At 38.5% G+C, this 14,604-nt stretch overlaps 1 protein-coding gene across 1 annotated transcript in view; it reads left to right on the forward strand.

Moving 5' to 3' along the window:
* The first annotated feature begins 49 nt into the window (after positions 1 to 49).
* Positions 50 to 14,604, forward strand: part of WDPCP (WD repeat containing planar cell polarity effector) — a 473,258-nt gene continuing 458,703 nt past the window's right edge. The window contains 2 exon segments of the mRNA XM_030920555.1: positions 50 to 609; positions 612 to 628. Coding sequence (XP_030776415.1) covers positions 555 to 609; positions 612 to 628 — 72 coding nt within the window. The 5' untranslated portion in view covers positions 50 to 554.

Consider the following 14,604-nt stretch of genomic DNA (forward strand, 5'->3'; position numbering starts at 1 on the left):
GATCCGAGAGGGTCCTCTCACTTTCTTCTCACTGCGCTCTGCTCCGATTGCAAAGTAGTCCCGGAGGATGAGCCGCTGTGATTGGAGGACGACGACAAGCGGATGGTTTGGGCTCAGGAGGAAAGGACCTGCCTGATGGCGCCCGGCATTTGGCGGGAGAGATTTCGTTTGTAATTCTAGGGAGGAGAGAATGACCCCTTAGCGACATCACCCCCACGCGCGTGACTGAGACTTCGTCCTCCCGTGAGGATAAACGTGGGAGGTAAAGAGACCTTCCGCTGCGTAAAGCTGGATCGACCCGGAAACAAAATCATTTAAAAAACGATTCACACTCTGGAAGGGCGGGGGAATTGATAAGTTGGGACTACCGGACAGCTTCTCAGGTTGCTAAGCGACGATGCGGGAGCGCGCGCACATCTCGGACGCTTTATAGCACCTGAGGGAACTGTGGTGGCGGCGGCGGCCTGGAGACCCAAGAGACCAAGTGAGCTTGTCGCTCCCTCTCGAGTCCAAGGACCTAGCCCAGGAACCTTCTGCCCGGGTAGTGTCTGGTGATGAGGCGAGAGTTTTGCCGGGACGCCTACTCCGAAGCGGCTGGGAGTCGCGCTTCTTCCCCCTCCCGAGGCAGGTGAGCCCTGGCCCGAGGGCAAGGGGTTTTCTTTTAACCTTAAGAGTCCGGAATGCGGTGGTGCGCCGTCCCACTTTGCTTTTATCCACTGGGCGGATTCCTGCTAGCTCGCGGGTCCCTTTACTGAGCGGAGTACGAGGGGCGTGGGAATGCAACTATTCTGCAGGGGGTGGTGCCCTGGAGTAGGTGCACTCCCGATCCCGAATGGAGCTCTTCCAGAATTACATCAAAAATATTTATTGAGCATCTACTTTGTAGGAGGTGAGCGTCTTCCTTCCAGGACGTCACGGTTTACGGATCTAATTTTCTCTAAGCCCTCCGTGAATGTTGAGTTTTGCCCATTCTCTTTTGGAAGAAACAGGATGCGTCTTATACCATCTTGATTCTTAAAGTTATGCCAAACCGGCATTTCTGAGGAAAGACTGGCAGCTGAATGGGAGACGCTGGTTGTTTAGTCATTCAGTCTCAGCTGGTAAAACAACTTAAGAGGTTCTCTTTAAAATTAATGCTGCCAAGAGAATTGCTGTGCTCTTTAAAAGCTTGTTTCATGTGGATGTTAAAAGGAAGATATGATGCTCGGCAGTACCATACACAGCATATACGTAATGAAAATGAATAAAACATCTCGATTAGATAACAATGTTAGAACTTCCGTTTTTTGTCTGTCACTGATAAATGAATGCCAAGTAATATCTTTCAATTTTTCTCTATTTCAGTTTGAGGATTTGCTATTTTTGGAAAGGAATGTAATGCTTTACTTTTAGCATTTATTAATATACCTGAATGACTCTCCTTGTATCTGTTTATTCATTTGGCTCTCAGCCAACATACTTTCCTGGTTTTCCTTTTTTATTACTGGTTCTCAGTCCTTCCGAGTTTTAAAAATTTTTTTTAGTTGTGATCTCTTAACATTGGGGTGCCTGTATTCTCTGTCTATACTCAATCCCTCAGTGAGCTGATTTCATGCGTTGCATCACTTCAAATGCTACTTTTATGTCAAAAACTCTCTAATTTATGTGTCTAGTCCTGAATTAGTAGATGTACATTATTCTCAAGCCTAGGTTCTCCGAGTTTTTACTCTGAGCAGTTACGAAAAATTTCTCCCGTTTTCCTCCTAAATGAAATATTCCACTAGCTGCTAACAGAAAGATTTTTCCATGTTGTTGTCTTTAAAACTCTCATGATTTTACCTAATGTAAATGACGAGTTAATGGGTGCAGCACACCAACATGTCAGGTATACATATGTAACAAACTTGCACGTTGTGCATATGTACCTTAGAACTTTAAGTATAATAAAACAAACAATCCCGTGATTTTTGTCCTTGATTTACAGTGAATTTTACAAGGGAGAGTTTTTATAACCAGAATTCTCACTGCAGTCCTATTCCCATACTCCAACAAGACCACAAACATGTAAGCCCCCGTATTCCCATCCAGTCCAGACATACAGAATTGAAGTCACCTGTATGGTAGCTCATGGGCCTTGTTCTGTTTATAGCTAGTTGACCTTGTAAATCAGGTTAAGGAGCATATTAGCACTGATTATAAGTTACCTTTCTCAGGTAATGTAATACACTGCAAGAGAAGATGTTTGGTCAGGTGGATATGTCAGCACATTTCCAATTATACTAATAAGATTGTCTGTGTTCTCTTCCTTTTGAACTGTCTTTGGTAATAGCTAATGTCAAGTAGCACAATATGTCATTGCACGTTCATTGTGAGTTTGAATCTCCAGGTGGTTTGTGAATGTGTTGCAGACTTTCATATTTTGTTAAGGCAACAAACAGAGCATTAAACTGTTGTGCTATATTTGGAGATATACTTAACATTTTTTTTTTTTTTTTTTTTTGCCCAGCCTCTCATTATTTAGTAAGGTAATTTTTTTTTTTTTTGAGATGGGGTCTCGCTCAGTCGCCCAGGCTGGAGTGCAGTGGGCGGATCTCAGCTCACTGCAAGCTCCGCCTCCCGGGTTTACGCCATTCTCCTGCCTCAGCCTCCCGAGTAGCTGGGACTACAGGCGCCCGCCCCCTCACCTGGCTAGTTTTTTGTATTTTTTAGTAGAGACAGGGTTTCATCGTGTTAGCCAGGATGGTCTTGATCTCCCGACCTCGTGATCCGCCCGTCTCGGCCTCCCAAAGTGCTGGGATTACAGGCTTGAGCCACCGCGCCCGGCCTAGTAAGGTAATATTTGATTCAAATTGTAGAAAATGTTTGAAATAGTATTCTAACAACATCCAGCAAAGATATTAAAGGAGCATTAAGTTAAAATCCCTGAAATAGAATGTTGGCTCCTGATACCCAAGGCACTTTGGAACTCACGATGATACCCAAGGCACTTTGGAACTCACAAGATCTTATGCTTTTTTATATTATAAAATTATTTAACCTCAGCTAGGTGTGGTGGCTCACACTTGTAATCTCAGCTCTTTGAGAGGCTAAGGCCAGAGGATTGCTTGAGTCCAAGAGTTTGAGACCAGCCTGGGCAATATACTGAGACCTTGTCTCTACAAAACATTTTTTAAAAATTAGCTGAGTATGGTGTCGTGCACCTGTAGTCCCAGCTCCTCAAGAGCCTGAGGTGGGAGGGTTGCTTGAGCCCAGGAAACAGAGGTTGCACTGGCACCACTTGCACCCCAGCCTAGGTGACAAGGTGAGATCCTGTCTCAAAAAAAAAAAAAAAAAAAAATTATGTAACCTCATATTAATTTTATCTCTAGCATATATAAAATTGTTATAGATCTAGTTAAAACTCATTCATTTTAATGTTTTCCTTAATGAAGTTCTATTACACTTTTAAGCTATTTTATAACAATTTTATTATAATCTGGTTCCTTTTTGTTAAAAGTAACAATGTAATATTTACAGAGTACTATAATGTGAAGATGCCTTTACACTGCTGTAGGTCTCAGTAGTTACATTTTTAGAAATATGTGCTTTACCATAGGATCATGTAATTAATAAACAGCCATGTTAGATAATAAAGTGTGATTGAAAATAGGATTATTTATAAAGCAAGATTAAGACTTGTGAAATAAATCAGAGACCAAATTATTACAAATATTTTTTAAAGGAAAGATTGCAGAGCTAAATAGTTGACCTTAGCTGAAAAAAAAAGTTGACTTTTTACGCTTTTTAAAATTTAAGTTAGGGCCGGGTGCGGTGGCTCAAGCCTGTAATCCCAGCACTTTGGGAGGCCGAGACGGGTGGATCACGAGGTCAGGAGATCGAGACCATCCTGGCTAACACGGTGAAACCCCGTCTCTACTAAAAAATACAAAAAACTAGCCGGGTGAGTTGGCGGGCGCCTGTAGTCCCAGCTACTCGGGAGGCTGAGGCAGGAGAATGGCGTGAACCCGGGAGGCGGAGCTTGCAGTGAGCTGAGATCCGGCCACTGCACTCCAGCTGGGCGACAGAGCGAGACTCTGCCTCAAAAAAAAAAAAAAAAAAAAAAATTTAAGTTAATGCTAGGTATCTTGGAAATTGTTTGGTTGGCTTAAATGACATGCAGGACATTTTTGAAAGTATTCTCAAGTAATTTCTAAAATGAATATGTAGTATTTAAAAAATAATTATTACATTCACTTCAGTGAATCTTAAACGTAGTAATTCCAAATTTAGTTATGGCAAAAATAAAAGTGCTTGTAATTCAATTTAAAACTAGTCACAATGAGAACCACTTTATTACTGTGTCTTACAATTTTATACATACACAATTTGTACACGTTTTAAACTATAACATTTGACTAGAATTTTCAGGAATGGTGAAATATGGGATATTTTAATAGAATAAAAGTTTTAATCATGATCATTATGTAGTCAAGTTGCTTCGAGTGGTCAAGTGGTAGAATTGAGTGGAATAATTTGCTAGGACTTCCTCTTTTAACTTTAGGTAAAACAAGGTAAAACATCAGGATTCTGTTTGATAGTTACATGTTTCCAGAAGTATGAGCTACCTAACCTTGAGTTTTTTTCAAGTGGAAGGAGCAGAATTTATTGGTCTTAACTTTACTACCTAGCTGTGTGACCTTGAACAAGTTTCCTGGTCTCTATAAGCCTTCATTTATTAATAAAATGAGGCTAATAACACAGAGTGATCATTATATCTGGAAACATAATATAGCAATTCCATTCCTTTACATACCCACTTAAGAGATGTACAAGATGTTCATAAGCACTGTTTCTAAGAGCACAGCTCTAGAAATTACCCATATGGCCATCAATAGGAAAATGTAAAAATCTATTGAAAATGAATAGAACAGAGCTACACACCAACATGGATGAGCATCAAAAATACAATGTTGATTGAAAAAAGCAAACCATATAAGAATATATACAGTATGATTTAATTTTTATAAAAATTAAAAATTAGCAACAAATACCATTCAGGATTTCATACACATCTGGTAAAACCATAAATAAGAGCAGGGGAATGATTAATTCAGAATTCAGGATAGTGGTTGCTTGGGGAGGAGAGTAGGAGATGGGGTACTGGTGTCTTCAAAATGTTAGTAATTTACTTCTTTTTAAGATGTGTTAGTATGTGGATATTTATTCATTCATTTATTTTGAGGTCGTCTCACTCTGTTTCCCAGGTGGGAGTGCAGTGGTATGATCATATCACTGCAGCCTTGAATTCCTGGGATCAAGTGATTCTCCTGCCTTGGCCACCCAAAGTGCTGGTATTATAGGCGTGAGCCACTGCATATAGTCTGGTTTTATTTTTTCTTTTAATTTAAGATACAGATATACCTCTGACCACTCTTTTTTCTTCTTCTTCTGCTTTGAGATGTGGTCTCGCTAGGTTGCTGAGGCTGGTCTGTAACACCTGCGCTTGAATGATCCTCCTGCCTCAGCCTCCCAGGTAGCTGGGACTACAGGCACTGACCACTCATATGTATTCGATTTTATAGAAAACATGGTGACTTAGAACTTTATCTTTTATTATTGAACAGCACATTTGAGAAAGAATAAAGTAAGTCATGAAACTTGTACCCTAAAATAACTATTTACATTTTTCAAAAAAAAATTTTTTTTTTTTTTTGAGACGGAGTCTTGCTCTGTCGCCAGGCTGGAGTGCTGTGGTGCAATCTGGGCTCACTGCAAGCTCCGCCTCCCTGGTTCAAGCAATTCTGCCTCAGCCTCCCGAGTAGCTGGGACTACAGGCACGTGCCACCATGCGTAGCTAATTTTTGTATTTTTAGTAGAGATGGGTTTTCACCATGTTAGATGATCTCCATCTCTTGACTTCGTGATCCACCCGCCTCTGCCTCGCAAAGTGCTGGGATTACAAGCATGAGCCACCGTGCCCTGCCAGGTTTTCAAAATTTAGAGGTTAAATTTAAATGTCGTCTTGCTATTTGTCTTCCATTTGTCCCATTTGTTCTTTGTTCTCTCTTCTTTTCTTCCTTCTTTTTGATTAATTGAAATTTTTTACAATTCCATTTTATCTCCTTTGTTGGCTTATTGATAGTAACTGTTTATTTTAGTGACTGCTGTAGGTTTTATAGCATACATCCTTTTATCATAGTGTATTTTCAAGTAATATTATACCACTTCATGTATAAAAACCTTTCAATAATTTACTTCCATTTCTCTTTTTCTGACTGCTTTACTTTTACATGTTATGAGCCCCATACAACATCATTGTTATTTTTGCTTAGTCAGTTATTTTTTAGAGATTTAAATAATGAGAACAATATCTTAAATATTCGTCAATGTAGTTACTATTTTCAGTCCTTTAATATCTTTTTATAGATCTATATTTCTAATATAGTATGATTTTTCTTCTGTCTAATCTAGTTCCTTTTTAAAAGTATTTCTTGAGGTTAGGATTGGCTACTGAAAAATTCTGTCAGCGTTTGTATGGAAAAATGTTTGTTTGAAAGATATTTTCACCGGGTATAGAGTTCTAGGTTGACAGTTTTTTCTTTCAGTACTTTGAAGATCTTGATCCACTGTTTTTTTTCATTTGCCTTGTTTCTGATGAAAAATCTGGTATCTTTATCTTTCTGTATTTGTACTTACGTTTCTGTTTTTCTCTGGCTGTTTTAACATTTTTCTCTTTATTACTGGTTTTGAGTAATTTCATGTGCCTTGCAAGTGTAGTCTTTCGTGTTTCTTATGGTTGGGGTTTATGGAGCTTCTTGGATCCATAGGTTTGTAGTTTTCAATGAATTTGGGGAAATTTTGACCTTGTTTCTTGAGATATTTTTTTCTATTTTTTCTGTCTGCCCTTTGATTCTTGCACTGTTTTGGGGATGACAGTTATATGTATTGTGAGCTGACTGAAGTTGTCACAGCTCATTGGTGCTCTGTTTATTTTTAAAATTCTCTTTTCTTTCCAGGTTTCATTTTGTAAAGTTTCTGTTGCTAGGTCTTCAAGGACACCAATTTTTTATTTTGCAATGTTTAATAATGCTGTTCATTCTATTCAATATATTTTTCATATATATTTTTCATTTCACATACTGTTTTTATGTGTAGAAGTTGGATTTGGGTCTTTTAAAAAATATCTTTCATGTCTACTACGTTTGTTTAACATGTGGAATACAGTTATAATCATTGTTTTAATATTCTAGTCTCTGGATTATAAATGTCTGCCAGTCCTGGTTTGGTTTTAATTAATTTTTATTTCTATTATGGGCCTTTTTTTTTTTTTTTTTTTTTGAGACGGAGTCTCCCTCTGTCGCCCAGGCTGGAGTGCAGTGGCCGGATCTTAGCTCACTGCAAACTCCGCCTCCCGAGTTTAGGCCATTCTCCTGCCTCAGCCTCCTGAGCAACTGGGACTACAGGCGCCCGCCACCTCGCCCGGCTAGTTTTTTGTATTTTTTAGTAGAGATGGGGTTTCACCGGGTTAGCCAGGATGGTCTCAATCTCCTGACCTCGTGATCCTCCTGTCTCGGCCTCCCAAAGTGCTGGGATTACAGACTTGAGCCACCGCGCCCAGCTATGGGCCGTATTTTTATACTTCTTTGGAAGTTTGATAATGTTTTAAATTAAATGTCAGATTGCGAATCTTACATTTCTTTTTCTTTTTTTTTTATGATAGGGTTTTGCTCTGTTGCCCAAGCTAGAGCGCGTGGCCAGTGTAGCCTCAACCTGCCAGGCCCAAGCAATCCTCCAGCCTCAGCTCCCAAATAGCTGGGACTACAGGTGTGCACCAGCATGCCTGGCTAATTTCTTGTAGTTTTTTGCAGATACAAGGTTTTGCCATGTTTCCAAGGCTGGTCTCGAACTCCAGGACTCACACGATCCACCCGTTTCAGCCTGCCAAAGTGCTGGGATTACAGGCCTGAGCCACCATGCCCAGCCTGAATGATTTTATCTTTCTATAAATAGCTTTGAGCTTTATTCTGTGATGCAGTTAAATATTTGAAATTAGTTTAATTTTTCAAAACTTGCTTTTAAGATTTATTAAATATTAGTCAGGATCTGAGTAGTGCTTAGCTACTAGGGCTAATAATTTCCTACTTCTGAGCCAAGACTTTTCTATATACTCTACCCAATGACTGTGAATCACAAAGTTTTTCTGTCGGGCTGGTGAGAACAGGCACTATTCCCAGCCCGATATGAGTGCCAAGCACTGTTATCTGTAATCATTTCTAGTTGCTCTTTCTCCAGCCTCATGGTTTTATCATATGCATGTGCTGTCAGTACTCAGCTGAATTCTCAAGGGGATCCCTCTGAAAATCTCTGGAGTTCTCTCTGTATGATTCTCCCTCTCCAGGGAACTACCTACCTTGTCTTCTCCAGTTTTTCAGTTCTGTCTCCTCAACTCAAGTTGTTGCTGGGCTACTCCTGGTTTCCCCTTCCTTGCACTGTACATTCTCTCACACAAAGACATATGGAAATATGTCTTAAGGAACTAAGCTCTAACACAGCTTTGTATGCCTACCACGTTGGTTTTTAGTTCCTACTTTTTGGTGAAGAGAAGTGCTCTCTCTTACAAACTCAGCTATTTTTTTTAGTCTTTTATTTTGAAATAATTTCAAATTTACTGAAGAGTTGTAAGAATAGTAAAAAGAACTTCTAAGGCCCCCTCAGCTAGATTTACCATTTTAAACATGTTGTCACATTTGCTTTATCACATGTTCCCACCACACTATCCCCTTGCCACACATTACTTTCAAATGATTTTTTCTGAATCATTCGAGAGTAAGTTGCAGACAATGTGTCCTTTTATATTCCTATATTCTTCAGTGAATATATTCCAAGGACAAGGGCATTCTTTTGCTTAACCACTATACAGTTAGGAAACTTAACGTTGATGTATACAGTTATCTAATATACTCTCCTGTTGACCCGCTGCCAGTTGTCTCAGTAATGTCCCATAATGTTTTTCCCCTCATACAGGATTGTGCATTTGATTTAGATGTCATATCTCTTTAATCTCCTGTAATCTGGAACAGTTTAACAGCCCTCTTTTCTTTCATGACATTAACATTTCTGAAGAGGATAGGCTAGTTTTTTGGAGACTGTCCCTCAATTTGTGTTTGTTTGATTTTTTTTTGTGATTAAATTCAGGTTTGTATTTTTGGGAGTAAGATTACGTGGTGATGTTGTGGCCTTATCAGGGCATTAAATCAGTATGTGTTATTATTTATGATGTTGATTTTAATCATTTGGTTAAGGTATTCCACAGTTTTCTTTACTGTAGAATTACCATTTCTTCCCCCTTGTAATTAATACTCAGTGGGGACAAACATTGAGACACATTAATATCCTGTTTCTCACCAAACTGTTACTCATAGTTTTAGCACTCATTGATGATTTTTGCCTGGATCAGTTATTACTATGGTTGTAAAATGATTTTCAAAGTCTGTCATTTTTTCACCACTTAGTAAATGGCATTCTACTGTAAGTTTGGGTTTTTCCTTCTCATCTGCCTTTGTTTGCTGCTCCTATAACAAATACCACAGACTGAGTGATTTATAAAGAATAGAAGTTTATTTGGCTCGTAGTTCTGGAGGCTAGGAAGTCCAAGAGTGTGGCATTGGCTTCTGGTGAGGGTCATCTCATGGCAGAAGGCATCACATGGCAAGCAAGTGTGAGAGACAGAGAGAGGGAGGGTGCTGAACATATTGGGAGCCCACTCCCACAGTAATTAACCCATCCTCATGATAACAACATTAACCAGTTTATGAGGACAGAGCCCTCATGGCCTAATCGCCTCTTAAAGTCCCCACCTTTTAATACTATTACAATAGCAGTCAAATTTCAACTTGATATTTGGTGGAGACATCCAAACTAGCATTATCTATCTTGTCTGTCTGTCTGTCTGTCTATCTGTGTATCTACCTACCTACCTATCTATCTGATCTATCTACTCCGTTTGGATTCATGACTTCTCATTTTATTTAGTGGATTGCATCAGTACTAAAGGCTTTGTTTTTCTTTAAGTGATTGTTGATTTTTTTTTTTTTGAGATGGAGTCTAGCTCTGTTGCCCAGGCTGGAGTGCAGTGGAGTGATCTTGACTCACCACAACCTCTGCCTCCTGGGTTCAAGTGATTCTCCTGCCTCAGCCTCCTGAGTAGCTGGGTTTACAGGTGTGTGCCACCACACCCACCTATGTTTTGTACTTTTAGTAGAGATAGGGTTTCACCATGTTGGCCAGGCTGGTCTCAAACTCCTGACCTCCAGTCATCCACCCACCTTGGTCTCCCAAAGTGCTGGGATTACAGGCATGAACCACTGCGTCCAACCAGCTGATGACTTTTTTCTAACTTGGCATGACTTATTAACAAGAAATGAACTAAACATCAACACAGATGATCTTTGATTTAGCATCTTTTATTTAACACTTATTTACCAGCCTCCAGACTGTGTGAGGTGCCCATTCCTAGTCCACTCAGGTTTATGTGTGGGGCACAGTTGGAGAAGAATTATGTTTACGGCACACATGATCTTCTATTTAGCACTTTTAGTGAAAAGTGATATAAGATGCGCTTTCAATTATTTTCTGGAGAACATAAGGAACAGAGACCACCTCAGATGCTTTGTCATAGGATGCTATAGTGTAAGGATATGCATGATAATAAGAAGAGACAAATCTTGACCACTTAGGAAGACCTCAGGGGAACCCAGGGAAAGCCAAACTGTGAGATTCCAATCCTATTCTCTCCTCTCCTAAATAGGAACAAATAGGGCCGTTATTTGAGCCTCATTAAGAATAAGTGAATCTCATGGAGAATAGAATCGATATGCCATTCTAGAATCTCCAAAAGTTATGGGTTCTGTGTTACCTGTCCTAGCTTCAGCAGTCCACAGATCTTAATTCTAGTGTTTTATCAATAACCTAACTTAACTTTTAAAATCTTTCTGCTTTTCTTCTTGCTCTTGTCTGGGTGTCCATAGTTCCTTAGAGAGACAGAGATGGATTGGCCTAGGAGTTCATCGCTGCTGTTGTTTTGGCAGAGCTTCCCCTCTTAAGTTTCTCATGTTTTACTTACCAACCTCCAGGCTATGTCAGGTGCCCATTCCCAGTCCACTCAGGTGTGGGCATGGTTGGAGAGGAATCATGATGTTTAGAACACATATTTTTTTTCATGGAATATGTTGTGGCTCCCCTTGTGGTAGGGTTGGTGGAAAGGGCAGTTTTCATAAGTTGCAATTATAGATATTAATTGGCAATATGGATTTGCATCCTGTTCTTCATCCTAGAGACAGAGTCCTACTCAGAGCTCTACTCTGCCTGTAGGTAATATAAGCTAAGTGGTTTACTTTTTGAGTTATTTTTGGAATACTGATATGGTGAGATTTATTTAAATTTATTTTATTTTATTTTATTATTATTATTTTTGAGACGGAGTCTGGCTCTGTCGCCCAGGCTGGGGTGCAGTGGCCAGATCTCAGCTCACTGCAAGCTCCGCCTCCTGGGTTTACGCCATTCTCCCGCCTCAGCCTCCCGAGTAGCTGGGACTACAGGTGCCCGCCACCTCGCCCGGCTAGTTTTTTGTATTTTTTAGTAGAGACGGGGTTTCACCGTGTTAGCCAGGATGGTCTCGATCTCCTGACCTCGTGATCCGCCCGTCTCGGCCTCCCAAAGTGCTGGGATTACAGGTTTGAGCCACAGTGCCCGGCCTTAAATTTATTTTAAATAATAATGCTGAAAATTGGTATAAAACTGGGACAAGAATTTCCAGTAATTTGATACCTTGTATTATTCACTAAAATTATTGTGAAACCATAACTGTTAATTGGGTCTGCCTTATTAATTTGACCTGATTAAGAGTTATAAATATAACACAGTGTATTTTTTAAAAACTTTTCTGTTGTTACCACGTCATTTAGTATTTCCTTAAAAGAGCTATTCAGTATTTCTGTGAACATCTGTGTATATTATTTGCAGTTAACATTTTCCAGAAGCCAAAACTAGACTTCTCACAATGTATAATTTACCTTTGAAGATTTCCTGTGTTGGATATCACTTGTTCATGTGTTCTTGTTATTTAATATGAATGAAATATTAATAATTAATTATTTAAAGTGTAGTATTTAAGTTAATTCCATGTGTAATTAAAAAATTTAAATACATTAACATTTCACAACATAGTCTATGATTGGGATTAGGACTGTTTGTGTTTGCTGTTCAAATACTCAGTATAATATTTGATATTTGGATAAACTGCCATTTTTCATATCAAGTATATTTGTTTAAAATTTTAAAGGGGATAGACCAGGGAGCTTGGAAAATTTGTATTTGACATAAAATTATTTGATTATTTTCAGATATTAAAAATGTAGAATAGTTTTTGGCAATCTCACAGGCTTACATGACTATTAGATTTTGCAGGTTTGCATCCTTTAAAGATATGTTACTTTTTCTGTCTACATAAAATATTTAATTTCTGGGTCATGCTTGAAATGGGATAAAGGAAGGGAAAAGTGAGATGAGATGCCTTTTCACTTCTTTTCTAGAGAACATAAAACTGCATTTCCGTTCAGCAGACTCTCCCAAACAATAAACTTTATTTAGAGGAAACATATGTTTAATTTAAGGTACAATACTTTCTATGTACATTGTGTGAATTGTTAAGGGTGTTGACAGTTGAAAAACTGTCTGACCGAACCAATTATTTACAACAAGCCCAGGCCAGCCAGAACTACTTTGAGAAGGGGGATATAGACTTACTAATATAAGGCAAGATTACTCTAGAGACATGAAGTCTGGGTTTTTGGCTTCAGGAAATATCACTTTGGAAATTACACTTTAGGTCGGATTAAATATAAAAAGTTGAAATATGCATCTAAAATGAATTAAGTTACCATATTGACTAGAACTTCTTGATTGCAAAGGGATTTTTAAAAAGCATTTTTGTTACTGTTATTTGAAATTACATTCAGAATGTTTGAAACTGCGTTGTGGAACTACCTTATAGTGAAGACTTCAAAAGAACATGGTCTTTTCTGGCTAGGAAAATCTGATTTTATTATTAAGTTACCTATGAGAAACCTATTAATGATGGATATTTAGATATGGTTTATGATATAATTAGAAGTATATGTTTGGTCTCTGCCCCTGGTTCCTGGCACACAACAACCCAAACCCTTGGAATCTCTAAAGTGATAAGTGTTTTTTGTATGCTAATGAGATGACTGGTAGCTGGAGGCTCCTGGATAGCCTCAGGATAGGGGGGCTGGTTGCCAGAGGAACCAACTTTGTGATTAGAGGGTTGCCTCTTTCAGCTGAACCCCACATCCTCTAGAAGCTGAAGGTTGGATAGATTCCCTTTTGACTATTGATCTAATCAGTCATGCCTACATAAAGAAACCTCCATAAAAACCCAAAAGGACAGGGTTCAGAGAGCTTCTGGATAGTTGAACAGCTGGCGGTGCCTGCAGAGTGGCATGCCCAAAGAGGACATGGCATTCTCTGCCCCTTCCCACGTGTCTTGTCTTATGCATCTCTTCCATCTGGCTGTTCATCTGTATCCTTTGTAGTAACTTTTATGATAAATGGATAAGTATAAGTAAAGTGTTTCTCTGAGTTCTGGGAGCCACTCTAGCAAATTAATTGAACCCAAAAAGGGGTTCATGGGAACCCTGATATATAGCCAGTTGGTCAGAAGCACAGGTCACAACATGGGGTTTGTGATTGGCATCAGAAGTGGGGGGTGGGGGACAATCTTGTGGGACTGAGTCCTTACCTGTGGGATCCGATGCTATCTCCAGGTAGATAATGTCAGAATTGATTTAAATTATAGGACAACGCATTTGGTATCTATTAGAGAATTGCTTGTAGTGTGCAGAGAAACACACATACATCTGGTATGAGAAATGTGTTGAGTGGTGTGTAAGGGTAGGAAAAACACTTTGGTTTGTCCTGTCTCTATACTGTATATAATTGAAAAGATAAAATTACTTAACTGTGTGCCTGTAAAAAGGAAATAAACTCTTGATGCCAAATTATGAATTGTGCTCTTATTGTATTGTATTGTATTAAAATAGTATACAACTGGATGAAGAGTTAAAATGCCAGAGTTAGTCTAGGATTCATGTTATTTACTGGATTCCTATTCTAAATAATATAAATTGTCTCCCATTTAAATATTGGCACAGTTATTTTCTGTATTGTCTATCATATACATACATGCACACGTGTGTTTGTATATACTGAATGCTGTATACTTTATATGTGTAAGTCTCTATATTGTATAGTAAATAAGATATATTTAGTAGTATACAGTATATATAGTATAGGAAATCTCTTTAGTAGTATACTATATATAGTATAGTAAATAAGATATCTTTAGTTATACAGTATATATACTGTATATACAATGTATACAATATATGCCATATATACTGTGTATGTATATATGTACATACTATATATGTGTATATAATATATATGTTTTATATGTAGACATACTATCTATAGTAGAGAACAATACATTTCTAGAGTATTTCTATTATGTAATATAGAGAAATAATCATTGTATTGATCCCAAGTCTGTTTAGTTATAGCAGTTGT

Source organism: Rhinopithecus roxellana, chromosome 17, assembly GCF_007565055.1.
Source record: "Rhinopithecus roxellana isolate Shanxi Qingling chromosome 17, ASM756505v1, whole genome shotgun sequence".
NCBI classification, from domain to species: Eukaryota; Metazoa; Chordata; class Mammalia; order Primates; family Cercopithecidae; genus Rhinopithecus; species Rhinopithecus roxellana.